Raw genomic sequence first — 26379 nt, forward strand, 5'->3', positions numbered from 1 at the left:
TAACTCCTGCAGTAGCATTGAGTCTCTCCATCTCTGCATTTCTTCCAAGAGGTGAATATGCTGCTACTACTGGATTTGGAGTCTGGGAAGCATTCCCAGTGTTGCCCTGAGCATACAAAGGAACAACTGTACCTATTGTCACCAGGACCGTCAATGCATCCAGTCCTGACAGATTTGTATGACTTGGTGGTAACATCAGTCCTGCACCCTGACCAGTTAATACTGTACCAAATAACTGATTTGAGTGATTCAGGGTGACATTCTGTGGTATCAATAATGGGGAATACATGGCCATTGTCTGCCTCTGATTCATAATTTGTGCAGCTGTCACTACATCAGGAGTGGATTCCATTGGAGTCATTTCTAAATTCGGAGCTGATTGTGGCATGGCTAAAACTGCGACATTCTGGGCTGTATTAACAACTGGAATTGTTGGATAGATTGCAGGTACCTGGGCTACAGAGGAGCAGGTACTCTTGGAATTACCTGAACCTGTAACTGGAGCTGTGGCTACACTCATGGCTACATTCATGTTCACTGATTCAGTTGCATTATACAGTGGTGGATGACTCTGTAAAAGTTGGGTTATAAACTCTTCATCTGAGTCGCTTTCAATGGCCATTGCCTTTTGACGCTCATCTGATTTTTGCTCTGATTCTTCCTGAGACTTCTTTTTGATTTTAGACCTAACAACTCCGTCTCCTTCTTGAGTTATTACTGGGAACATTTTCACTGCGTGTAACATGTCAGCTCTCCAGACATTCTGCTCCTCATCCCATCTAGCTTCTACCAATGTCTTTTCTGCCTTTCATATTCTCCTCTTGAACTTCTTTGCTTCTGTTTGCCTCGCCAACTAATTCCCAAATCACAAGTGCTTCAAATTGTGCAGGTCTAGAAAAAGGGTTTTGATTCAGACAATACCCTCCTCAGAGTATCTAAAATCCTCAAATTAAAAGTTCCATAACTGAGAAAAACTAAAGTACCTTCCTTCTCTGTAACGTTGCACCACTGTTTTACCATGCTGAGGCATGCTGAAACTCCTCTCACTTCCATTACCTCAAATGCTTGCCTAACCTCAGGTGGGGTAAGCTCCCCCTCTCTAACTGGAATAAAAACATCTCCTCTCAGAGCACTCATTAAAGCTTTGAAAAACTTCATTTTCACAAAAATCTAAGTCACAAACACAAAATCTACAAATCCAGAAAATAAATTCAATCCTAAAGTCCTTTTTGCAAGCTGATATCAACCAAAAGCAGCACAGAATTGTCCACCACTCTGTGTGCGGCTCTTCTCACCAGCCAGCCTATCCCAAGCGGACCAAATTATGTCACATTCACTTCACTCAGTGGCTGTGATTCTCCTCACATCCTTCTCATACACAACTCTCGCATACAACTAAATGCAAATATAGCGAGCACAAAAAACAAACATGTCTACTCACTACAGGTAGGACTTAAACGTTTCGAAAGCCATATGGCTATTCTCTTCTGACTGTGGCTTTCACACATTTGCTAGTAAGATTTGACATGAAGCCCTCACTCCAATTCATATGGATCCTCCCTGCGTGCTCAGGATTCACCTAATACCAACCAATGTCTCACACACTCAAGGAATCTACTGGCATTGTCGACAACACTCAATCGACTAACACCTCACTGCAGACAATACATTTTCAAAATGTCTCCATACACTTCTACAATACTTCAGAGTCTTAGGCCTCGCAGGACCCATACACAACAACAACCATGTGGGCAATTTTCGAGCACAAAGCGCAACACTCGCTTGGAGTACGCAAACTCTCAGCTCACTCGGAGTATGCAAACTCTATGAACAACACACACATTGCACTTCACTGCAATTTAGCCAAAGCCTTTCAAGCCAAAACCTGACTCATAACACATACCACACACCTGTATCACAAAGCTGGAATTTCATCTATCCCTACACTTGACCACATTAGTAAGGGCCAACTTTCAAGAAACTGGACTGACACAATTCATAGTTCTTAAGCTTTTAACCTGCATCATACATGGGATGCTGTAAACAGATAGGAAGGTCCAAAAACTCATGGCCACCAGAAAGTGTCCTGGTATACGAAGAAGAATTGAAGAGAATGCAATCCCCAGGACAGAAAAACACACTTCTAGGAGCAAAAAAAAGAATCTCAGTGTAAGGAACCTAGCAGGAATATTGCAGACAAGGCTGCACATGCCCATCAGGTTTCAATTTCTAAACAAAAATGCCATATGCTGTGCATGCATACGCTGTGTACTACCTGATTACAGTGATTTCATTTGGTTAGATGCAAATCTTTAATAGTTCATTCACCTATTGAAATTTTAATGGATGCACTCTAATTTTGACACCAAGAGGACAAACATGGAGGTGTTGAATTCCAGACATATCAATAAATAGAATTTGACATTTAAAACATAAGGGAGGATAGTTTGCATAACCCCAGTCTGGCAGTATGACACAATGGCTTTTCAAATGACCGGTAGTTCAACGGTAATTTTGCAAACAAGATGATTTGATATGCGTATAGTAATCCAGCTGTATGACTATTGTACCTGATGACAGGTACAAGTACATTACTGGTTGTCCACAAATCTAAGTGAAAGCAGTAGCACACTGAAATTCAGATGACTGCAGAAGATTATAAAAATATTCCTAAACTAACGCCTTTTGCATTTGTATGGAACTATTCCCTTTACACTTTACTCCAACCTTCTACTAAGGACAATTTTTATAAATACATTGAAACAAACAAAAGAGGTGTGCTTTCACTGTCTAAGTAATATGCTGTGCTGCATGCTTTGATTAGGGTTATGTTAACAAACAAATATACTGAATACCATCTTACCTCAATATTTATCAGTCTTTCATGGATTTTGTCAAATCGAGAAAATATTAGATGAGATGGAAATTCCCAGAGTTTCACTTCTTTCATTGTCTTCCAGTTGACAGCAATCTTCTCCTTACATGTAGAAAACGTCTTTTTAAAACTTGTAAAGACCTTTATTGTTTGTTGAACTTTTTCCATTCCTTCTTCCAGGTCCATTTTAAATAATTCTTCAGGAATTATGTAAGCAAAAGCCTGTTTCACAAATAAACATTAAAAACATTAAAGTTTCATTAATAAGTTGCTCCTGGGAGTCTTTGCAGACTGTGGTACTTTTGAAATGCTTGTTACTTTAATACTCCCTTGCCTCCCGTTCTCTGACAACTGTTCATTACAACAGAGGGTTTGTGTTACTCATATAAAGATGTAGGCTCACAATATCAACTTAGCACTTTGCTTACCTCAAGGGCATATAAAATAAGTTAGCATACTACTCAATAGTGAGTGAATACAATGCAACTTACAAAGATCTTGTACTATTTTTATTTAATACATATTGGCAATTTATGTGAAGCATGACACTATGGCCCTCATTCTGACCCTGGCGGTCTTTGACCGCCAGGGCGGAGGACCGCGGGAGCACCGCCGACAAGCCGGCGGTGCTTCAATGGGGATTCCGACCGCGGCGGTAAAGCCGCGGTCGGACCGGCACCACTGGCGGGGTCCCGCCAGTGTACCGCGGCCCCATTGAATCCTCCGCGGCGGCGCAGCTTGCTGCACCGCCGCGGGGATTCTGACCCCCCCTACCGCCATCCAGATCCCGGCGGTCGGACCGCCGAGATCCGGATGGCGGTAGGGGGGGTCGCGGGGCCCCTGGGGGCCCCTGCAGTGCCCATGCCACTGGCATGGGCATTGCAGGGGCCCCCGTAAGAGGGCCCCTACATGTATTTCACTGTCTGCTGCGCAGACAGTGAAATACGCGACGGGTGCAACTGCACCCGTCGCACAGCTTCCACTCCGCCGGCTCGATTCCGAGCCGGCTTCATCGTGGAAGCCTCTTTCCCGCTGGGCTGGCTGGCGGTCTGAAGGAGACCGCCCGCCAGCCCAGCGGGAAAGTCAGAATTACCGCCGCGGTCTTTCGACCGCGGAACGGTAACCTGACGGCGGGACTTTGGCGGGCGGCCTCCGCCGCCCGCCAAGGTCAGAATGAGGGCCTATATGTATCAGTTTTTGCATAGACAAATATTGTTCAATGAAACCTTATTTTACAGCAATATTTCAACAAGGTCAACTCTCTTCATAAGTTCAGTTTTGTTAGGTTTTCCTGTTGATTACTGTTAAACAGTTCTAGTGCAATAAAGTAAGGCAAATACGTTCTTGTTGTAAATGTGCTGTAGATAGAAGTGTAGATCTTGTCTTGGTCATCAAGGATTACCAAAAGAACAGCCAGCATGCATGCTGTTCTTATTTCAACTTTTTCAAGAGTGCAAAAATACAAATCTAGAGTATGCAAGGTCTAAAATACGAAGAGAGAGTTGTAAAATGTTGTTGGCTGAATAAGGTATTGAGAGAGGGACTTAACCCATACAGCCCCTCTTTCAAGAGAGGCCTTTCCTAAGCTTGTGTAGGTGGAATTATTAACCGCTACTTGGGCAGAGAAAAAAGAACTTGTAGGATATGCCAAGAACAAAGTAAGATTACAAGAAAGAGAATTAGATGATTAGGAAACAGGAACTCTCTTGCTGGTGGTAAGCAATTACCCTAAAAAAATAACTGAAAAAAACAGGTTCCTAGGGGGCTCAAGGATCTAGGGGCTTTGTGGATCTAAATGAGGACTTACTAATAAAGTTGGAGTTATATTTATATAATACATTATATGGGATGATGGGATTCCTGTTTAGACATGCTAAGGGAAAATGTAACAAATTAACAGCAATAACTCCTGTGAAAATAGAAATCAGGAACTTAGGGCCAGATGTTTCATCATTCTGGTTTGCAATTCTTAAATAGCGATTTTTAAGAAATTGCTATTTAAGAAATGCAAAATGGGATATATGAAAATTGCGATTCGCTAATAGCGATTTCTTAAAAGTCACAATCGCTATTACCGAATCGCAATTAAGGTATGGGACTCCATTCATCCCTACGGACCTGTAGGCCCACAGGTGCAAATGTTTTGCATTACATAATTTGCGAATTCCTGTTAGGAATTCGCAAATTATGTAATGCAAACGCTAGGGTGCTGGGGGCCTAAGGACCCCTTTGCTGCCCCCCCAAAAAATATTTGTGGGCATGTAAAGCGCACATAGGCCCAAGGGGCATGTGTGCGCCACATGTCATTTTAAAAAATGCATTTGTAAAGCATTTTTTAAAATTGCACATGCTTACAACCAAACTTGAATTTGTGGTAATTGCATTTCCTAAATGCCAAATTCGTATTTAGGAAATGCATGATACATGTGAATTGGTAATCGCAAATAGGTATTACCTATTTGCTATTACCTATTTAGGGAATCACAAATTGCGATTCCCTAATCGGAGTCACAATTTTAAGGAATCACTATTTTTGCGACATCTTAATATTGCACCTAGAATTCCTTTCATTAATCATGAAAGGCGATTTTGCATGCGCAAATGGTGGAATTTTGCGATTCGCACTGTTTGCGAATGCAAAATCCTTTAATACTTCTGCCCCTTAATCTTCTAGATGATACTACTGGAAAGTCTAATGGCTAAATCCTGAAAGGTCCTTACCACTTACCAACTCTAGCTCAAAGATAAAAAAAATTGTAAAATACATTGAGATTACTGATCTAAGCAAATTATTGTCTAAAACATAAAAACACAGATTTAATTCAGACTACTTCCCGTAGCAACTCAGAGATGTTGATCTTAGAAAGTGAAAGAGAAAATGATATGAGAACTGAGACATCCAAAAGCATGTCATTTCTTTAGAAGAGGTACAGCGCTTACGCATTGGCAACCAATGCAGTATGAACCAGGCATAACAAAAAGTAATAAAAAAGGCAGACAGGAGAACTGGAACACAAATCCAGGTCCCAAAAACAAAAACATGCAAACACAATCTTCAACAAGGGACAATGCTTAGCAATACCTCTCAGGGAATTTATCCTGTTAAAGTCCGTCTTGCATAAATGTTCCAGACCAAAAAGCAGAAACCAACAATGTGATTGATATTGCTAATCTATTGAAAAATAGACTTGATCCAAATTAAACAAATGTATTTTCCAATGGCTGGGATTTCAGTCAGTCCTGTTCATGTGGCTTCAGTGATATACACATTGATTTATACAAATTGATCATGAAAGATCATGAAATTATTTAATGCAAAGACATTATCTCACTGATTCACCAGCCATCAAAACCAACATGTGAATTCTCCGGCAACGAAGTTGGAGTCATTTACACTCTACTAATCAATATTATTAATCTATAATTACTCTTTTAACTCAACATGACATCACAAGGTTTGTGGGAGAGGACAGTAATCTTAATCCCAGATCATTATTTCACGAATTCCTTTCCCCAATGAAAAAGCATTGGCATATTCCACAATTTAGCACTCAGAGGTTTACATCAATTGAAAATCAACTCCCCAAGGTCAGAAATCAATAACAACTTGACTAGAGCAGAACAAACAGTCATGAAGTTGCTTAAGAACAAACACTCTATTAAAGGAAGCAGATAAGGGCTAACTGTTTTATGGACAAACAGCACTATATCAATGAGGCTTTTCTAACCCTACATCCTGTGAACCTCTCAATGTGAATCTAATATCTTGCATAATGGGCATAATTAAGACCAATCTCTCCAAATGGCAAGATGATGGGCTCATTATTAATCTTGAAATTAGATTTTGCTTGATGGAAAACTCTGTCTCACTGTGTATCAACGTGTTTTCAAAAATTCAAGAGTCAGGAACATTTCTTCCAGGGAGACCATTTGTATGTTGGATAGGTTCTCTGACACAGAACATGTTGACCGTTTTCTATATCCTCCTGGTACAAAACCTCCTGTCTTATATCCAAGAAATCAAGGATGTTGCACATAATTTTTCAGATGTGAACTGGAAAATCAGAGATGGTACTGGTCACTTTGGATGTGTGTTTTCTATATACTTCTATATCCACTACTTTTGGACACAAGACTGTGCAACTGTGCAATTGAATACCGGAAAATCCCCCTTATACTAATATACAGGCAATATGTTTTACTCTCTTTAAAAGGAGAAGCCATGCAAGAAGATTTAATTTCCCACTATTCATCTGCACAGGAAGTAACAGCACTTGTTTCCCACCGCTGTACCCTGCTCTCCTATCTCCTACCTGGATCTATTGAATGGTGGTTCTGGTGCAGCCAGTAATGGGTGCACCAAAGGCAATCCCGTCTGTACCCATCTACACCTGGACCGTACACAGCATCAGGAACTCTGGTTCTCCCCCACACATGGATCCCTTGCTGTGCTTCTCTATGCCCTCAAACCTGGCTGTCACTTGCTGCACTGCTGCTATACTACACCATAGAACATGGAAGGAACAGTCAATTGTGCTTCCTGCAAGTTCCTACCCCCACCACTCACACACTAACAGTACCCCACTTGCTCACAATCACACAGACCAAACACCACCCAAACAACAAACCACAATTGCATGTATGCTCCTCAACACCTGCTAGCTCACAAAATATACCACAGAGATATGGGACCTACTGCATAACTGTCAGAAACATGAAACTTTATCAAAACAAATGACTCACTGTGCAACCCGCCCAATCTGGCTTTCGCAAGGTGTGAAAGTTGCACTTCTCACGGTGGCAGAGTTTGTCAGAGTTAATCGAGACTTGGGTAAGCAAGCAGTAGTCATCTTGCTTGATCTTTCGGCCCCAATCGACACTGTCTCTCATGAGATTATGCTGGACAGGTTAAGAGATGCCGGCATTGACAAGATAGCAAACAAGTGGCTCAAATTTTTACTATCGGACCGGGAGCAAGCTGAACATCTTCCTCTGTTCTCTTCGGATTTAAAAATAATGTGTTGTGGGGTACCTGAGGGTTCTGCTCACTGGTTTCCCACCCACCCTGTGCTCCTCTCTCCTACCATGACCTACTTAATGGAGGTTACAGTGAAGATGACAGCGAGTGCACCCAAGGCAAGCCCATCTGTACCCGTCTCCCACTAGTCCGCATCCAGCATTAGGAACCCTGGTTCTCCACCTACACAATGATACTCTAATGTGCTCCTCCATGCTCTTAATCCCGGCTGCCGCTTGCTGCACTGCTGCTATACTACACCACAGAACATGGAAGGTGCATTCATATGCGCCTCCTGCAAGTTCTCCCGTACTCTACCACAACTTACATCCACCACTCACACACTAACATTACCCCACTTGCTCATACTCACACAGACCTAACACCACCCAAACAACATGTCACGCTTGCATGTATGCTCCTCAATACCGGATCGCTCACCAAACTAGCACTGAGATATATGACCTACTGCACAACCACGAGAAACATGAAACTTTATGAAAACAAATGACTCAGTGCATCCCTCCCAATCTGGCTTTCGTAAGGGTTTCCGTATGAAAGTTGCACTTCTCGAGGCCAGAAGCTGAAATCTTCCTCTGTTCTCTTTGGATTTTAAGACAATGTGTTGTGGGGTACCTGAGCGTTCTGCTCTAAGTCCCACTCTCTTCAATTTCTTTCTTGCTCCTCTGGGCAAGTTAGTGGAGAAGTGGGGTTTTAATCTAGTATCCTACACTAAAGATACACAGTTGACATTTCTTTTCAACAAATGGACAGCAAACTAGTGGAAACTGCTCAGAGCCATCTGTCATAATGAAGTGGACAAAACACAGTTAACTAAAGCTAAATATGAAATTTTGTTATTCTGAGCCTTACGCTCTCCTGCGGATACATCCTTTTGACCAGATGATTTACGTCCTCCCCTAGTTCCTAAAGAAGTGGTCAGGAACCTTGGTGTCACTTTTGACAATCAGCTATCTTTCAAACCTCAGGCAGTTGTGTGCTTCTCCCTCATAAAATCTTTAGAGAAGACCCTAGTTTTCCTCTTCCATTCATTCATGTCTAAACCCAACCTTAGCAGCAGACATTGCTACCACAATCCCTGCTGGCTACAAGATAATTGGAAATGACTGTAAGCACTAGCCCGGAGGTGGAGTCACCATCATATTGAAAGATACCATCACCTGCACCTGCTACATGGAACAACTCACTTTCAAGATACATATCACACCCCACTTCTCCCAGGGTGGAACCCTCGTATACAGACCACCTGGCCCCTACATCAATTATGGCCGTGACATCATGGACTTCATCACACCCCTTTTCTTCAAAGCAAGCACCTTTATCCTCCTCAGAGACCTTACCTTTCATTTAGAAAACCACATCAACCCGAGCAGTACAGCCCTTCGTTGTGCCCTGCTCAAGAAACCATCTGAATACCTAACCGCTCATTCCAACAGCAGACCTACCTCCCTCCTACCACACATGACAAAGGTCTTAAAGAAACTAGCCAAGGAGCACTTGACTGACCACCTCAGCAACCACTAGCTCCTTCATGCCACATGGTCTGGATTCCGGTCCAACCAAGGAACAGAAACAGCACTCATTGCTGCCACAGACGACATTCGCATGATCCTTAACATAGGAGACACAGCTCTCATTTTCCTAGATCTCTATGCAGCATTTAACATGGTCTCACACCCCACCCTCATCAGGTGTCTTCACAAGATTGGATCTAAGGGCCCACCCTCAGCTGGATCTGCTCCTTCTAAAGGGATAGAACAGAAACTGTCAGCCTGGCACCTTACTCCTCAGAAGCCCGCAAACTCATCTGCAAAGTCCCTCAGGTTCATCCCTCAGCCTCATCCTCTTCAACTTATACATGATCCCCCTGGCCAATGTCATCCTCACACCTTACATCAACATCCTGTCCTACGTAGATGACATACAAATCACACGCTTCCTCTCGGACAAGACCCCCAACACAAAAAACAAGTTAGCCACCTGCATGACCAAAGTCACTAACTGGATAAAAGCCAACTGTCTCAAGCTCAACACCGACAAGACAGAAGTAGTGATCTCCGGCAAGAACACCTCACCATGGGACTCCAGCTTGTGGCTGGCTGAACTTGGACCCACACTCAGAACTCACAACAGGAACCTTAGAAAAATCATCAACAGCAAACCGGATATGACTCTGCAAGTCAACGCCATCACTGCATCCTGCTTCTACACCCCGAGAATGCTGAGAAAGATCTTCAAATGGCTCTCAAGCAACACAAGAAAAACTGTCACTCACACCCTAGTTACAGCAAGTTGAACTACTGGAACATCCTCTACACCAGGATCAGCAAGCAATTGAGTAGGAGCCTACAGATCAACCAGAACTTGGCAGCCAGACTCATCCTCAACCTCCCACACAGTCCTCACATTCAACCACACTGGCTTCCAATACATAAACATGCTCAATTTGAATCCTAACACATACATTCAAGGCACTGTACAACTCTTCAACTCTGGCCCCACTTACTTGAACAGTAGCATTGCATTCTACCATTGAGGCACCACCTTACCGCAGGACTCCTACTCACCAACATCTCACAAGTACACAGAAACAGGTCCAGATAAACAGCATTCTTTTACATCGCTCTTAAAGCATGGAACAACCTCCCTCTCCACATTAGAAGGACTGGCCTTTCAATTAGCCAACCTACCATAGGTAGGGATAGGCACACCTGCTCAGTGCCTGGATGCCCTCGCAGATGGTAGTGCCCGTTACAAAAAAAATAACATAATGTATAATTACACTAATTCTTAACAATGTTTTCAATTAGAACCTGGAATGGTACAGATATCTTTTATTGGAGATGCTACAATAACAATGTTTTACTTCTATGGACAGGCATCATCAATGAACTATCAAGACACACCAAGAACCCAGGCTCATCTCATTTCAGATACATTTCTCCCTCCCCTGTGCTGCAATGGCCAGTAGGCAACATACTCCCCTGTGTCTCTACTTTTCCTCACCACAGCAACTCCCCTCCCAAATGCGCTAACAGCACCCACCCTTTGATGTTCAACATGCCTCACTCTTCCACGATCCTCTCCACCACTCACTCCACCATCCCAATTCACAAGCCTCAAACAGACTCTTCTACCAGACACTGCATCCCCCTCAAAAACCACTGCTCTACATCACAGGCCACAAAGATACCTCCCAGCTCCACTCAAATCACTCACATGGACAGGACCACAGTACCAACACAGTAACCAGAAACACAACCACCATCCTCATCGGAGACCATTTCATAATTTCAGAAAACGCTGTCAGCACCCACCCTCCTTATAACACCTCTAAATCCTCACTATGCTGAGGGACAGCAATTGTCACACAATCCTGGGATGCTTACCCTACCTCTCTCCCCTCCGTTTTTACAATGCAGCATCTACCTTTTCCCCTCCCCACCATCCAACAGCACTACATTACACCACTAAGTGTACCTGCTGGTGGCCTCCCCATTCCACTCACCAAGGCCTGTAACATTTTAACTCACAGAACCACAATTTAGACTTCAAATTACACTCTATCATCAAAAAACTAAACGCAGCCTCAACATATTTATCCTCCGTAAGGCACTTAAGCTCCCAAAATGAAGCATACAATATACACAAATACTATGCTCAAACTCAGACCCATTACATCAATCAATGGACTACTACACTTCAATACCGGCCCACTCATCATACCAGGCCAGACAGCAAGCCAACCGAATAAGAAACAGAATCCTGACTATCCTCCTATGATTCAAACACCCCAAACCTTACCCTTAATGTTGTGAATAGTAACAGAGGCTACAACCCCAACCTGCACAGAGAAAAGCAAGAGAAGTGCATCTAGCAACATCCCAAATGAGATTACACATGACAATACTTCTGTAAACTACAAGCCCATGTTGAACTGTATACTACAGATCAGCAACAAAATACAACACAGAAATAGCCACAATGAACTTGTCTCAAGAAATAGACATTGCTTTCCTCACTAAAACCAGGCTCTGTGACCTTTCCTCACATCTCGTCAACATCTTAGTCCCAACCAATGTCTCCATAAAATGCCTAAATCATGGGTGGAGGACAAGCAAAGAAGAAGTGGTCATACTCAGAAATTCACTAATAATCACTACCCTCCGAACAAAGGAATGCTCCACATTCAGATATTGAGCAGTCAAACCTACCCCGACAGGAATAAACCAACTAACTTTCACATCATCTGTCACCCACCAGGAGAAAACCATCTAGTCTCTAAACAAAAAATTGACTTCATCACTCAACAGTCTCTTCTATCCATCAATAGCATATTTTTGGGGGATTTCAACTTACACTAGCATGACCACAACAGCTGCCTGCTCACACAAATAAAACTCTTCCTGTATTCAAATAACCTTGCCCCCTCACTGCAAAGAGCCAACACATTAGAAAGGGGCAACATTAGACCTGATCATCACTAAGGAAAATCCCTAGGCAGAGACTCCCCATTTCCCTGGTCAGATCATCACATCATTATTTTCCACCTCACCCAGGAAAACTCAACACCTAAAGGTCAAACTAGAGAATGAAGCCTTTTTTCAGGGATCTTCAACAAATCAATACAGAAGACCTAACAGGCAAAATCACCTCTCATCCTAAAGTGCACCCCAAAAATCATCACCAATGTCAAATCGCTAGGTATAATTCTAGACAAGTCCCTTAATATAAGAACACAAAAAAACATCAGCCAAAAACAGTAGCACAACCTAGGATACCTCAGAAAGATAAAATCTGCATTCCTGAAAATGATCTAAAAAAGGTTGCGCAAGCATTTGTCATAATCAAACTAAACTTTGAAAATAGTATCCCCACAGACACCCAAAAGACTCTACTGGCCTCCATAATAGCCACTTTCACTGCATTAGCTAGGCTTGTCTCAGGAACAAGATGGTTCATTAATATCATTCCCATACTCACCATGATAAACTTGCTCCCAATTGAAGAAAGATGCATAATCAAAATGGCATGCATAACTCACAAAAATGTAGACATCGGAACTGAAACCAAAATATCTGCTCCAGAAACTCACCAAATCAGTGGAGGGATGGACAATTCTACTTACACAACTCGTGTTCCCTACTGCTGGGACCCCCAGATTCAAAAAGAAAAAACCTCAGGCTGTTCATTCTCACAAAACACACTAAGGGCCAGATGTAGGAAACTCCGGCATTGTGACTCTCAAATTGCGAGTCTGAGCGACTGACACCATCTGCGAGTCGCAAGGGGGTCGCAAAGGCCCACCTCATTAATATTAATGAGGTGGGTCGCAATTTACGAGTCGCAGCTCTCACAGGGATGGAGGCCTGCTGGAGACAGCAGACCTCCATGTCTGTGACTGCTTTTAAATAAAGCAGTTTTTTATTTTTTTGTACTGCAGCCCGTTTTCCTTAAAGGAAAATGAGATGCATTACAAACGAAAAAATGAAATGTGTCAGTTTCATTTTTTCAGAGCAGGCAGTGGTCCACTGCCTGCTCTGAAAAAATGTTTTCAAGGCCATTCACAAAGGGGAAGGGGTCCCATGGGGACCCCTTCCCTTTTGCGAATGGGTTACCACCAGTGTGACACTGGTAACTACAACTACGCATACGCGGTCACAAAGCAATCCTGCATCGCGCTGCGACTCGCAAATAGGAAGGGGAACACCCCTTCCTATTTGCGACTCGCAGTCCCGTTTTGCGAGTCGTAACTGGGTTACTGACTCGCAAAATGGGAATGAGGTTGCGCAATGTGGCTTTTGCACCTCGCAAACAGCGATTTTCGCTGTTTGCGAGGTGCAAAAGCCTTGCTACATCTGGCCCTTAGATTCAAAAATTCCCTCGCATCCAAAATATGAAGAAATCCCTACAAATCAGCTTTCAAAAAAATACTCAAAGAACTGCTACTTGCAAAATTCCTACCACTGCCTGAATCACTCTGTGTACATTTTGTCAAGATCTAATCAGCTATAATGCTTATACATCTTAAGTCTATTATTGCACAACACAAAGGAACGTTGAATGCAACATTTGAGGTGAGCAAATTTAGAGTGATACTGATGTTTTAAGGTGCTCTATACTGGAGTTACTCTCCACCTAAGTTCGAGAACTACCCCGAGTTTTTGGGAAAATGTATGTGTCACTCCAAGCCTGAAAGGGTAGTGTTTTGACATATACTGGGTGCTCCCTTGTGTCCAGAGAAAGCTAATCCTCTCTGCTATAATGATAGCACCACATATGTCAGAGGTTGCTTTTGCTCAATCAAGGTTGGCTTGGATGGTATTTTACCAATCCCAAGCTGTAATACTGTGCCTAGAGTGGTGAAGGGCTTTTGCCATTTTACAGCTCGGCAAGGATGGCACTGTGCTAATCCTATGCTTAAAGACTTTGCTGTATAAATGGGAAAAGACTGGGCCTGATTAAGAGTTTGGCGGACAGGTTACTCCATAACAAACATGACGGCTATCCCTTCCACGGTATTACGATCTCTATAGGCTATTATGGGATTGTAATATGGCAGGCAGGATATCGGTCACGTCTCTGACCCAGTAACCCCCTCGCCAAACTCTAAAATAAAGCCCTTTATCGATTTCTAGCTCGACATTACTGGCACTGCAGTAATCCTATGCATAAAAAGTTTGCTAGAAAAACCTGTGCCCTAGAAAAACTCATGCCCTAAGGTAACTATAACTCATGCCCTTGCCTTGCACAGTTTTCTCATCAATAATGTTATTGCAAATGTTACAGTGATATTATCAATTATGTCATAGAAGATGTCATGAGTCATGTAATATCTTGAGTAATTAGTAGTGCATGGCAGGGGTGTGAGTTACAGTCATTCTATTTCCTAACTATAACGTCCCTGTAACCTTAGTTTCTTTCAGTGAAATTCCAGTTTTTTTTAAAGTTAAGTAAGATACCCATTGCATGCACGGATTGTCTGCAGGGCCTGCCCTGGCATTGTGCTGCCCCCACCCAACCTGCTACTCCTGCTCCCCCTCCTCTTTGCCATCCATTGTCCATGTTCATGTCCCTACTCCCTCATTACAGCCATGTGTGGCTGTTGTTCTGCCACTGCCCTTCCTGTATGCCCTGAACAATTAGCTTGCTGCCTCATCAACCTCCTCCTTACCCTCTGTTGTATGAGTCCATGCACAACCCCCCTCCCTCCTGCCCTGCATTGTCCGATGTGCTGCCACTACACTCCATTTTCCATCTGTTTCCCATGTGCAGGCCTCTATGCCCTCCCCATTGCCTTGCCTAGTCCATTATCGTGCCCCTGCCCCCTTCCTCCTACCCTTCATGGTCGTTATGCTGCAACTGTCCCTCCTGTCTGTCCAGTATGTTCAGGTTGCTGCCCTTGCCTCTTTCCCCTCTGATCTCTGTTATCCAAGTACATGGCCATGTCCTCTCCCTATTGCTTTCCATTGTCCATTATGCGGCACTGCCATCTGGCTTGCCCTGTGTTGTGTATTGTGTTGCTGCAAACCCTGATGCCTGCCTTTTAAGGTCAGTCTGGTGCCCCTGCCCATCTCCCTCCTGCCCTCTTTTATCCGAGTCCATGTCCCTAGCCCATTCCTCCTGCCCTCCATGATCTGATGCACTGTACATGCCAACATTTTGAACTTGATAAAAGGGAGATTTTGAAACAAAACTGGGGAATTGATTTCCCCCATGACCTTTCTTTGAAAAAGAGGAGATTTTAGACAGGAGACAGATAAAATAAGACCCTTTTGGGCTTAAAACATCTGAAGTCTCCTCCCTGATTTGGGTCTGTTGGTATGTATGCTTGTACTGCCACTGCCTCTTCCTTCTACCCTCAATGGTCTGTTATATTGCCACAGACTCTCTTGCCTGTCCTGCATGGTTTATTGCCCCTGCCCCCATCCCCTGTCCTCCATGGATGTGGAGTTACCGCCAGAGCTGCAGACTTTGCAACTGGGGAACCAGGTTGGAGTTTCAGCATCAGCTCAAAATCCTGTGATTCTGGGCAAATCACTTAGGCCCATATTTATACTTTTTGACGCACAACTGCGGCAATGCAGTTGTGCGTCAAAAATTTTAACGCCGGCTAACGCCATTCCAAAGCGCCAGGCGGGCGCCTTATTTATTGAATGACGTTAGCCGGTGCAGCTGACTGGTGTGCGTCAAAAAAAATGACTCACACCAGGCAGCGCCGGCGTAGGGGAAAATGGAGCTTGGGCGTCAAAAAATGGGGCAAGTCAGGTCTGAGGCAAAATTTTGGCCTCAACCCGATTTGCGCCATTTTTTTTGACGCCCAACCCCCATTGAAATGACTCCTGTCTTAGCAAAGACAGGAGTCATGCCCCCTTGCCCAATGGCCATGCCCAGGGGACCTATGTCCCCGGGGCATGGACATTGGGCATAGTGGCATGTAGGGGGGCACAAATCAGGCCCCCCTATACCACAAAAAAATTACGAAAAAAAAACTTACCTGAACTTACCTTTCCTTCCCTGGGATGGGTCCCTCCATCCTTGGGTGTCCTCCTGGGGTGGGCAAGGGTGGCAGGGGGTGTACCTGGGGGCATGGGAGGGCACCTCTGGGCTCCTTCTGAGCCCACAGGTCCCTTAACGCCTGCCCTGACCCAGGCGTTAAAAAACGGCACCCATCAGGCTGGGTGCCGTTTTTTAAGGCCTGCCCCCTCCTGTGCGTCAAAATGACGTCACAGTATAAATAAGGCGCACAGGCCTTAAAGTCATTTTTTGGAAGGGAACGCCTACCTTGCATATAATTAACGCAAGGCTGGTTTCCCCCTTTAAAAAATTACGCACATGGTGGAACTTTGACGCCCGCGGGGTCGGACGTCAAAGTATAAATATGGGGCAGTGTTTGCGCTGATTGTGCGTCAAAAAGTTTGACGCACATTCGGCGCAAAGAGAGTATAAATATGCCCCTCAATCTCCCCATGCCTAAAACCAAAATGAATATTTCTTAGTGTAATGTAACTGATGCACATGTAAAGCACTCCAGTACCTTCAGGTCACGTCCGAGCTATATAAAACTGCAAAAAAACAAAGAAATTAAGGCCCATATTTATTCTCTGTTTGCGCCAAATCTGCGTAATTTTTTTTAATGCAAATTTGGGGCGTCAATGAGATGCAAGGTAGGCGTTCCTGTCCAAAAAATGGTGCTAACCCTATAGCCCCATATTTATCCCCGTGCTAAAATGACACATGGGTGGGAGGAGGGGCTAAATAATGGCGCAAAGCTTGCTTTGCACCATTAACACCTGGGTCGGACCAGGCATTCGGGGGCCTGTGGACCCATTTCCATGGTTAAACAACAATGGAATGGGTCCACAGGTGCCCTCCCCAAGCCCCTTTTAGCGTTCTAGTTGTTCTTTAGAACACTCTGGGAGGCTGCAGTAGAACACAAGGGAATCAGGCTGCCCCTGTTGGAAGCTCATTCTTTATTGAGAATGTCAGACTTCATTCTCACATGACTGAGAAAGATAATTTACAGAAAATATGCTCTCATTTTAGCTACTCGAGCACATTCCATAACCTCTAGGTGAAAATCATAAGAAAATAGTTTTCTTTCTAACATGATTCATGAAATCCCAGCAAGGTAAAATCACCTTAGAACACACCACAATTCCTAAAATTGGTATGGTACCATTAACAAATGATTTATATTGTAACTAAAATGTGTTATCACCCTTTATACGTTCTCCTTTTTGTGACCCTCAAAACCTGCTATTTGCTACAATGCATTTCAATGGGGTGCTATCATGTATATTGGTTCCAAGATGGCTGCCAGCACATCCTGGTAGAAGAGCTGACAGCCAATCAGATCACACCATGAGATTTGTGTTTAGGATCCGCCCAGATATATACAAATTTCTTCTCATGAAGATTCATCAAATGCCGGCAAAAATATAGCCAAGTCAAAAAACGCTTTTTCCTATCAAAACTAAGTCCTAACTATAACTACCTACTCACTATGCCAAGCACAGTTTTTTTGTCAAAAATATTACTGCAAATATTACATTGATATTATCAATGATACTATCAAAGATGTTGTGAGTGCTGTAATTTGTGGGGTAATTAGCAGCGCATGGCGAGGCCGCAAGTAATAGTTACCTACTGGCGCGAGTTATAGTTACTTGAGGTTCCTATAACTATAAATGGTGAAGTTCTATGGTTTCGTATGATCAAAATGTGAGACTAATTATAACATCCCTGTAACCTTTGGTTTTTTAGGTGAATTTCGATGTTTTTTTCTAAATTCTATTTCCTAACCTTAACGTCCCTTTAACCTTTGCTTTTTTTCAGTGAATTTCTAGTGTCTTTTTAACATATAGTAATTTTCATTACTGTACATTAATCCAACCACCGCCGCACACAGCCTTCGGCCGTGCACAGCAGAAGCCGGTATAACCACCTAACCTTTCACCATGCATTGCCTTCGCCCGTGCGCAGTGGGGGCTGCCCACAAGACCTGGCCTGCAACCTGATCCTGCAGCGAACCCCACTAACCACCCAACCTCATGCTGTGCACAGCCCTTTGGCCGTGCACGGCCGAAGTTGGCCGCAGCCTTTCTGGGTGTCAGACTAGATGTGAGAGGAAGCATCGGGGGTGAGAGAGGCTGTGAGAGTGTCTGTCTGGGTGTGAGAGTATGTACATCAGTCTTTTTAGTGGATGCGTCAGTGTGTGCGTGTGCCTGTGAGTGGGTGTATGCGGCTGTCAGTGGGTCTGTGAGTGGATGCCTAACTGTCTGAGTGGGTGTGTGAGTGAGTGCGTGAGGGTCTGACTGGGGCTGTGAGTGGGTGCACAAGGCTCTGAGTGGGTCTGTGAGTGGGTGCATGAGTGTCTGCGTGGGGTTCTGTGAGTGGGTGTGTAGGTGTCTGAGTGGGTGTGTGAGTGGGAGCAATTGATTGAAAGAGAAACAGAGAACGAGAAAGAAAGTGAGAGGGAGAGAGAGCGTTTTTTAGGTTTGATGGATGATATACTTAGAATGAGATATTTCTGTAAAATAAAAAAATATATATATATGTCATTTTTAAAAATTAAAATAATTTGTACTTAACTAAAAGAGGGAAGCGAGTCTGGCTGGACTCGAACCCTGAGTGCTCAGTGTGAAGGTATGTGACCTTCATACTGAGCTGCTGCATTAAAAAAAAAAAAAAATAGCCCTTTATGCGCTATTTGGGACAGCGAGGGAGCCCTCAAGTGTTCCCTCGCAGTCCCTACTTATTTATATATTTATTTATTACATGTGTAATTTTACAAAATGCCCTGTACGGGCTATCTTGGCACCGCTGGGTGCCATTGCTTCAGCAAGCATGGAGCTGCTTTAAGCAGCATCTCTCTGCTTGCTGAAGCATTTTGTCTCCGGTCCCTGCATGTGTGCAGGGGACAGAGATGAAAGCATTGGTTTTTGACAGCGGGACCTGTCTCACAGGTCCCGCTGTCAACAACTGAAGTGTTTGATGTGGCCTGGCTGCAGCTGAAGAGGTGCAGCCTAGCCACAGCAAACAGCTATGTCCAGGAGGTGGGAACCCGGGGACATAGCAGGAGCCAGCCCTGGGGGGTGGCGGTCAAAATGTCATCAGTGGCTCCTTGAGAGGGGCCGTGCGGCCCCCTCCAACAATCATAGCCCCGGGGAGGTGGTGATCACCTGGGCTAAAGGGGGTCTGATACAGACCCCTTCACTATTTTTTCATAAAAGCCCCTGGGAGGTGGTGATCCCTGGGGCAGCGTGAGGCCACGCGCCCCCGCACTAAATAGTACTGAAGCCCCGGGGAGATGGTGGTCCCTAGTGCGGGGGAGGGTCCGGGCACCCCCATATTTACTTCATATAGCCTCAGGGAGGTGGTGATCCCCGGGGTAGCTGGAGATGGATGGCTCCACGCTTATGAAGCAATTGACACCCTGGGAAAGTGGTGGCCAACAAACAATTTCATCCTGGAAAGTGGTGGTCCCCAGGGCTGCGGGGGGCCAGGAGCCCTCCTCCAACCCTGCACTCAAAAAAAGATTTTCCCCATGACTTGGCCCACCTGGGGCCATCATAAACAGAAGCGCGGGAGCCCGCGCTTCTGCTTTTTTTTTTCATTTTCGATGGCTCTACGACGGATCTGTACAATCATTTAAAAAAAATGCTTTCAACCCTGGGGAGTGTCCCTCTGAGAAGCCAGCACCAGAGATAAAGGGTCAGGGTGTCTGTACCCTGGCCCCTTTTCTTTTTTTTACATTTTTTTTCTGGGACTCAGCTACTGAGTCCCTAGATGGCTGCCAACACTTCCTGGTTGAAGTGTTGACAGCCAATCAGATCTTTGCATGAGATCAGGAGGGGTCGCAAATCCTTCGCGTTCCTATATCTACAAATGTATTTTCCCCTCAGTTTCTCAAAAACTACTGAATGGAATTCTACCAAAACAAAAAAGGTCACTTTCTTGACCAGGACTTTCCTTTCTGTCAAATGTGGAGTAATTCCGGCCAGTGGTTTCAGCGCAATCCCCACTCAACATCCCAATGGAAAAAAATAATTTTGGGGCCCCCTTTTTTCTCTGCCCCTCCCCCCCTGTATGGACCACCCAGAAACTTTCCAGACAGCATCTGAAGTGGGGAAGTAAAAAAACGCTTTTTAAATAGAAACTAGGTCCTAACTGTAACTACCTAGTGGCGACCATCACTAGGCAACATAAATATACACACATGCACACAAACATTTCATCTTACCTTATATGAGTGGTAAAGGCACGTGTGGTAAAGGCATTTGCATTGTAAAATATTTAGTGGTAAAAAATGCATAGTAAAAAACTTGTTGTTAAGACTGTTTCCCCCACATTGATATATACATTCATCTGTATGCCACCAACACTGCACACAAGCAATTCTTGAAAGTCACATTTAATACATGTATAGAGAGCTCAGCAGATGAGGTAATACTTCAATTTATGCCAATATCCTACACTATGTAGACCCAATTCTGGAAAACCAGCTACAGGGATGGTATTTAAGGGTTTAAGAAAAATTATAGAAGGCTAGGTAGATGATGATCCTATGCAGAGATGTACAAGACAACTTCTTTTTACATGTAAACAGAACATATTCCTGTATTTACTAAAGTTTTATGTCTCAGACTGTGGTGCACAAACTAATGTCTGTGCATATATCGGACATCTCAATATCTGACCATGGGTGTGTGGCCAATGTATTGAAACATAGACCACAGGGAAAGATAGGAACCCATTTGAAAAAATGTGTCCAAATTATTCAGCGACCCAGACCTAAAGCAGGAACTGACCAACAAAAATAACTGGTTGTCTTTCAAATTAACTGTGAAGAGGACACATCTCTGGCGTCCTACTGGGATGCCATTAGGGTGTCACTATTGAGAGATGCCATAACAATGAGAGCCCCTAAAAGGAGAGAAACTAGGCAAGTGAAGGAGAGATTAACATCTAAACTGAAAACTGTAGAAAACCTTGAAAAGAAAAATCTCTCTCTCACAACCGCAAACAGGTGACATTGTTACAAAACAGGGGCCCTATAAACCCAACAAGCCACAGAGATATAAAAAAAATAACTACCTGGGGAGTTATTGACCCAAAAAGAAGATGAAAAGCAGAATGCTTATTAAATGTTTTTTTCAGAGGCTCTATACACAAGATTAGGAACACAAAAAGTAAATTAAAAAAAGTGTGAAAAACTGTGGAATCCCTTAACTCCTCTTCCACTAGAAAGTTAAATTAGAGCACCCTTCATACCCAGCTGAAATAAATATGACAGATAGGACAGTGCCAGAAATAAGCACAGGAAAAATGTTTGGGGCCGATGGATATGTTCTATAAATTATTACAACCACCTTTGTTAAAACACATGACCTAATTTATCAACTCAATGGATTGGAAAACTGGCATCACCCTATCAATGAGAGGTTTCCTTTACTTTCATCCATAAGCCTGGAAAGAAACTGAAACATTGTGCGGCCTTCCAACCGATAGCTCTGCTAAATGTTGACAAAAAACTTAATGGACTCAGGATGTCACTCTTGTTTGAAAAGGGATCATCTGGAGCTATCATACAGTATTTTGTGGACTAGTGTTTTTAAAGTCTGCCATGTATAATGTACTATCTTTTTTCTTTTTCTTGTCTCTTTTTGATGTTTAGAAAAATAAGTTTAAATCAAACTTAATATAAATGTGAACAATGTGGGAAGAAACTACAGAGTGGGCACCTACTGGGTACCCGAGGAGACAGGGGAGTGGAGAAAATGTCGAGTTTCTGTATGATTTTGTACTTTTGTTTATATTTGGGGAAAAAACTGAAGGCTTGCAGTAACTACCATAGGCCTTAGCCATGGTTTTGAACTCCATTATCTGTTGTTTCAATTAGAAGCACAATATTTCCCTCTATGCTAGCCCACATTGTGACTACATTCAACATTTACAACTAGTTAGATCATTAAACTATCCAGCCTATGGTGTACATTGAGTCAATTTTATTAATCTTGAGAACCATTCTGTAATTTGGATGCTGTAAACAAAGTAGTTGTGTTAACTGTTTTGCCATGTTTGTTCTGAACACTGTAATTTGGGGAGAATACTATACTATGAATCAAATGAGCTCCCAACATATAGTTTAGTATTCAACATAACTTTTTATCATAAAGTTGAATTACTATTCTCATACAATTGTGCCCTTATTTTTGTTAAAATATGCTGATGAAAGTTTTAATATGATAATATTTGGTTGATAGAGAATACTATAGATACTTCACTTACTGGGTTCCTATTTATTTTGCTTTACCCTTCAAAAGGCACTAATTATATATTTCCAAGATGGCTGACATCTTCACATACCCATTTCCAGTAGAGTATGTCACTATGTGCTCCTTTGTATTATGGTTACAGTTTGGTATGTGCTGACTTCATGCATGAATACTGCTCTTTAAGGTATGTTCCAAGTTCATATAAATGCTCTTTATCATGCAGTGCCAATGTCTTACATCAGTAACTAATCTTCACCATAACTTACACGCTCGAGTATGCTACACTAAAATGGAGTGCAGTCAAGTACTTTCTAATTTTTTCACATATGGTTTGCAAATATTTTACTTTTTTAAGTGTATTCGTTTTCAATAGTGTGCAGTTTTCTTATCACAGTTATCTACTGTGCATTAATTTACACATAAGCCATACTTTAATGCTCATAATATTAGACATTAGTATGTTATAAATTCTAGAGAGATTGGGGACCTTAACTTAAACATATACACCCTATTTCTCCCCCTATGCCATTACATCAGCTTATTTGCTTTGCAAGTTTCTATGTATTATTTTGACACTTGCTTGTGGTAACTGCCTCCGTAACAGCTCCATTTTCATTAGAGACAATTACACTTTTAAATAATCCTGTAACAGATATTACAAAAACACTTATTATGGACCCAGAGTAAGATACTTAGGCATATGCCACTCACATATGACCCAATATACTATTTACTTCAATGTCATGATTATCAACCATGACTTTTATGGTACAGTTTATGTTACACAAACATACTTATTTGATGTTTTTAGAGCACATGTACTTGTAAATGATTCTCTAGAATTATATTTATATTTATTTAGTGAGAGCACACAGAGTACGTTTTTCCATTTACTAACCATGAATTTACAATGCCCTACAAAATATACTTGGGTCATCATTACGAGTTTGGCGTCTTATGGCAAGACTGCTGCACTGGCGGCTGCCAAAAGACCACCAGTGATGGCAGTACAGTGACAGCCGTACTATGAGTCACTAACTGAAGATCACCTAAATACAGCCACAAATCCTAAATCACCGGGGTGGCCAAGGGCGGGATAGAGGTGGTCCCACCACCAGCACCACAACACCAACAACATCCCGCCCTCTATATTACAACCCACAAATCAGCACAGAGGTCATTGCACATCGGAAAACCATTGGCAGGGCGAATTGCCGTGGTCTAAAGATCACCTCCACCAGAACCAGACACTACATTGGACAGGTCTGAATACCCCACACCTGACTCACATACACACACCTGTTCACTGCACTACATAACACACATCCACAATCCTTTGCAACCACAACTACTGACAGAGATATTGAGGAGCACACCAATGGAGGACACTGCACGTCGATACCATAGGCATCAACACACTTCCCACGATTCACATACCACACAACTGCACCAGCAACTCAATACACAAGTCGCCACTGCACACAAACAACAGATACACCAGCACACACAACCCAACACCCCCACCCCACAAAGCACCTTACACTGCATCCTACACACACAACACACACCCCCACCCACAACACAACCACCATGTCCCGTCAGAAGCACCCACGTTTCACAGATGATGAGTTGAGGGTCATGGTAGATGGAATCATCAGGGTACAACCACAACTGTTTGGAGCTCAGGTCCAGCAAACCTCAATAGCTAGGAAAATGGACTTGTGGCGGAGAATCGTTGACAGGGTCAACTCAGTGGGCACCCATCCATGCACAAGGGAGGACATCAGTAAGAGGTGGAACGATCTATGGGAAAGGTGCGTTCCATTGCATCACATCAGCAGAGCGCCATCCACAAGACTGGCAGTGGGCCCTCACCTCCTCCCCCTGAGGTCACATCGTGGGAGGATAAGGTTTTGGACTCCATGCATCCTGAGGGCCTGATGGAAATCATTGGAGGACTCAACTCTGGTAAGTGGGCAACACTCCCCAGGCACCAACCACTTCTGTGCAGCAAGCATCCCCACCACCCATCACTCCCTACTCCACCCCATCTCATACTTCTGCACCCTGCCCAATCACCCCACACCCCTCCCAGGCATGCCACACCACCCCACTGTCACTATCCCCACACAGTCCTTCCCTAATGCACGGATACCAATCACAAGGCAAAGCACCACAACACCCACAATGCATCACTCCCTACGCATCAAAAGATCATAGTCCTACTTCACAGTGGAACAGCGGCACGGAAAACCATAGGACATACCTCACCAACTTGACGCTTCTACTGCATTCCAACACATGGCAATGACAGCAATGCTATTCACTGTCCTCAACCCTCAATGGAAAATTAAAACAATGGCACAATCTGTCACCCGCAAGCAATTTCTGCATCTGTCATTGCCATCACTGGGAAAGAAGTCAAGCTACTCCATACATCAGACGATATGAACAAGTACATCTCTACAATGTAACTCCCTCCCTTTCCATCCACAGGTCCTGCTCCCACTGCCACCCAGAAGCAGATGCCAGAGACAGACAGCCCTCCCCAGAATGAAGGTCCCAGTGGATGTCTGGATATTGACGACTTGCCTGGCCCATCTGGGACAACTGGTCGGTCCACCACCACCAGCCCCACCCTGGTCACATCAGAGTCCCCCACCTATGTGGCTACTACAGCATAGCCAACCCTTCATCCTGAAACCTGTTTCCCAAGGACCGGTCAATCAGCAATGTGCCTCACAGTACAGGGACCAGAGTCAAGGTCACACACCCAAGATGATGAAGGTCCTGGTGCAACTGAGAGTGTGCACCCTGTGCCAAGGGCACAGGGAGCCGGGGCAGTGGGAGGGCATCTGTGGCCTGAGGAACGGGGAGGCCCACACCACATGACTGGGCAGAAAGTCATCTCCCATGTCCTGGGAGCATACAACCATTGACAGAACACTATAGGCCAGATCCACACAACCGTGCAGGAGAACTAGAGGCTGCAGGGGGAATACCACAAGGAAGCCATGCAGCAGTGGCAGAACCTTAATGCCACCATGGCCTCCATTGCAGGAGTGCTGAAGGAACTGGCCAACATCCTGTGTGCGTCCTCCACCCACCAGCAGGCCCCTTCCACTAGCCAATTCCAACAGAGCCCTCCACTTCTACGGCAGCTAGTAGAATGGAGCCCTGCCAGAGAACCTGAAGACCACCAGCACCCCTCCCTCTGTAGCTGAGGAACCCCCACGCAAGCTAGGATGTCCAATCAGACATCCTTCGGGGCCTGATGCCAAGATGACTGCCAGAAAGTGACCCTCTCCTGAACATTCTCCCTTGTCTGCCACTGACACACCCTGTTGCCTGTCCACTGTCATGCCTCCATTTTCCCATGGCCCCTTGGACACTGGACCTGGACTACCAACAGCTGGTACAACTACTCTAATGATTACACTCACCATGACCCCACTAATCACCCATTGCACTTTTGAATCAAATTAAACACCTTTGAGCACAGGTACTGCCTACGTGTCTTTATTGTAATGAGTAAGATTTTCTGTTGTAAAACATGTCATAACAGTCAACCCATTGTCCTGCAAAGGTCTGTGAGATAGACAGAATGGGGAGCAATATGCAGCAAGGATGATAGTAAAGCAGACATATTCTGGATACATGTGTCGAGGGAGACAACAGGCAAGGCA

At 43.9% G+C, this 26379-nt stretch overlaps 1 protein-coding gene across 1 annotated transcript in view; it reads right to left on the minus strand.

Annotated features, from left to right (window-relative positions):
• The window catches only part of LOC138283610 (dynein axonemal heavy chain 11-like), a 2790563-nt gene that overhangs the window by 2585971 nt on the left and 178213 nt on the right, over positions 1–26379 (minus strand). Inside the window, exon 10 of the mRNA XM_069221547.1 lies at positions 2864–3097. Coding sequence (XP_069077648.1) covers positions 2864–3097 — 234 coding nt within the window. The remainder of the gene's footprint in view (positions 1–2863; positions 3098–26379) is intronic.

Source organism: Pleurodeles waltl, chromosome 3_1 (assembly GCF_031143425.1).
Source record: "Pleurodeles waltl isolate 20211129_DDA chromosome 3_1, aPleWal1.hap1.20221129, whole genome shotgun sequence".
Lineage (NCBI taxonomy): Eukaryota > Metazoa > Chordata > Amphibia > Caudata > Salamandridae > Pleurodeles > Pleurodeles waltl.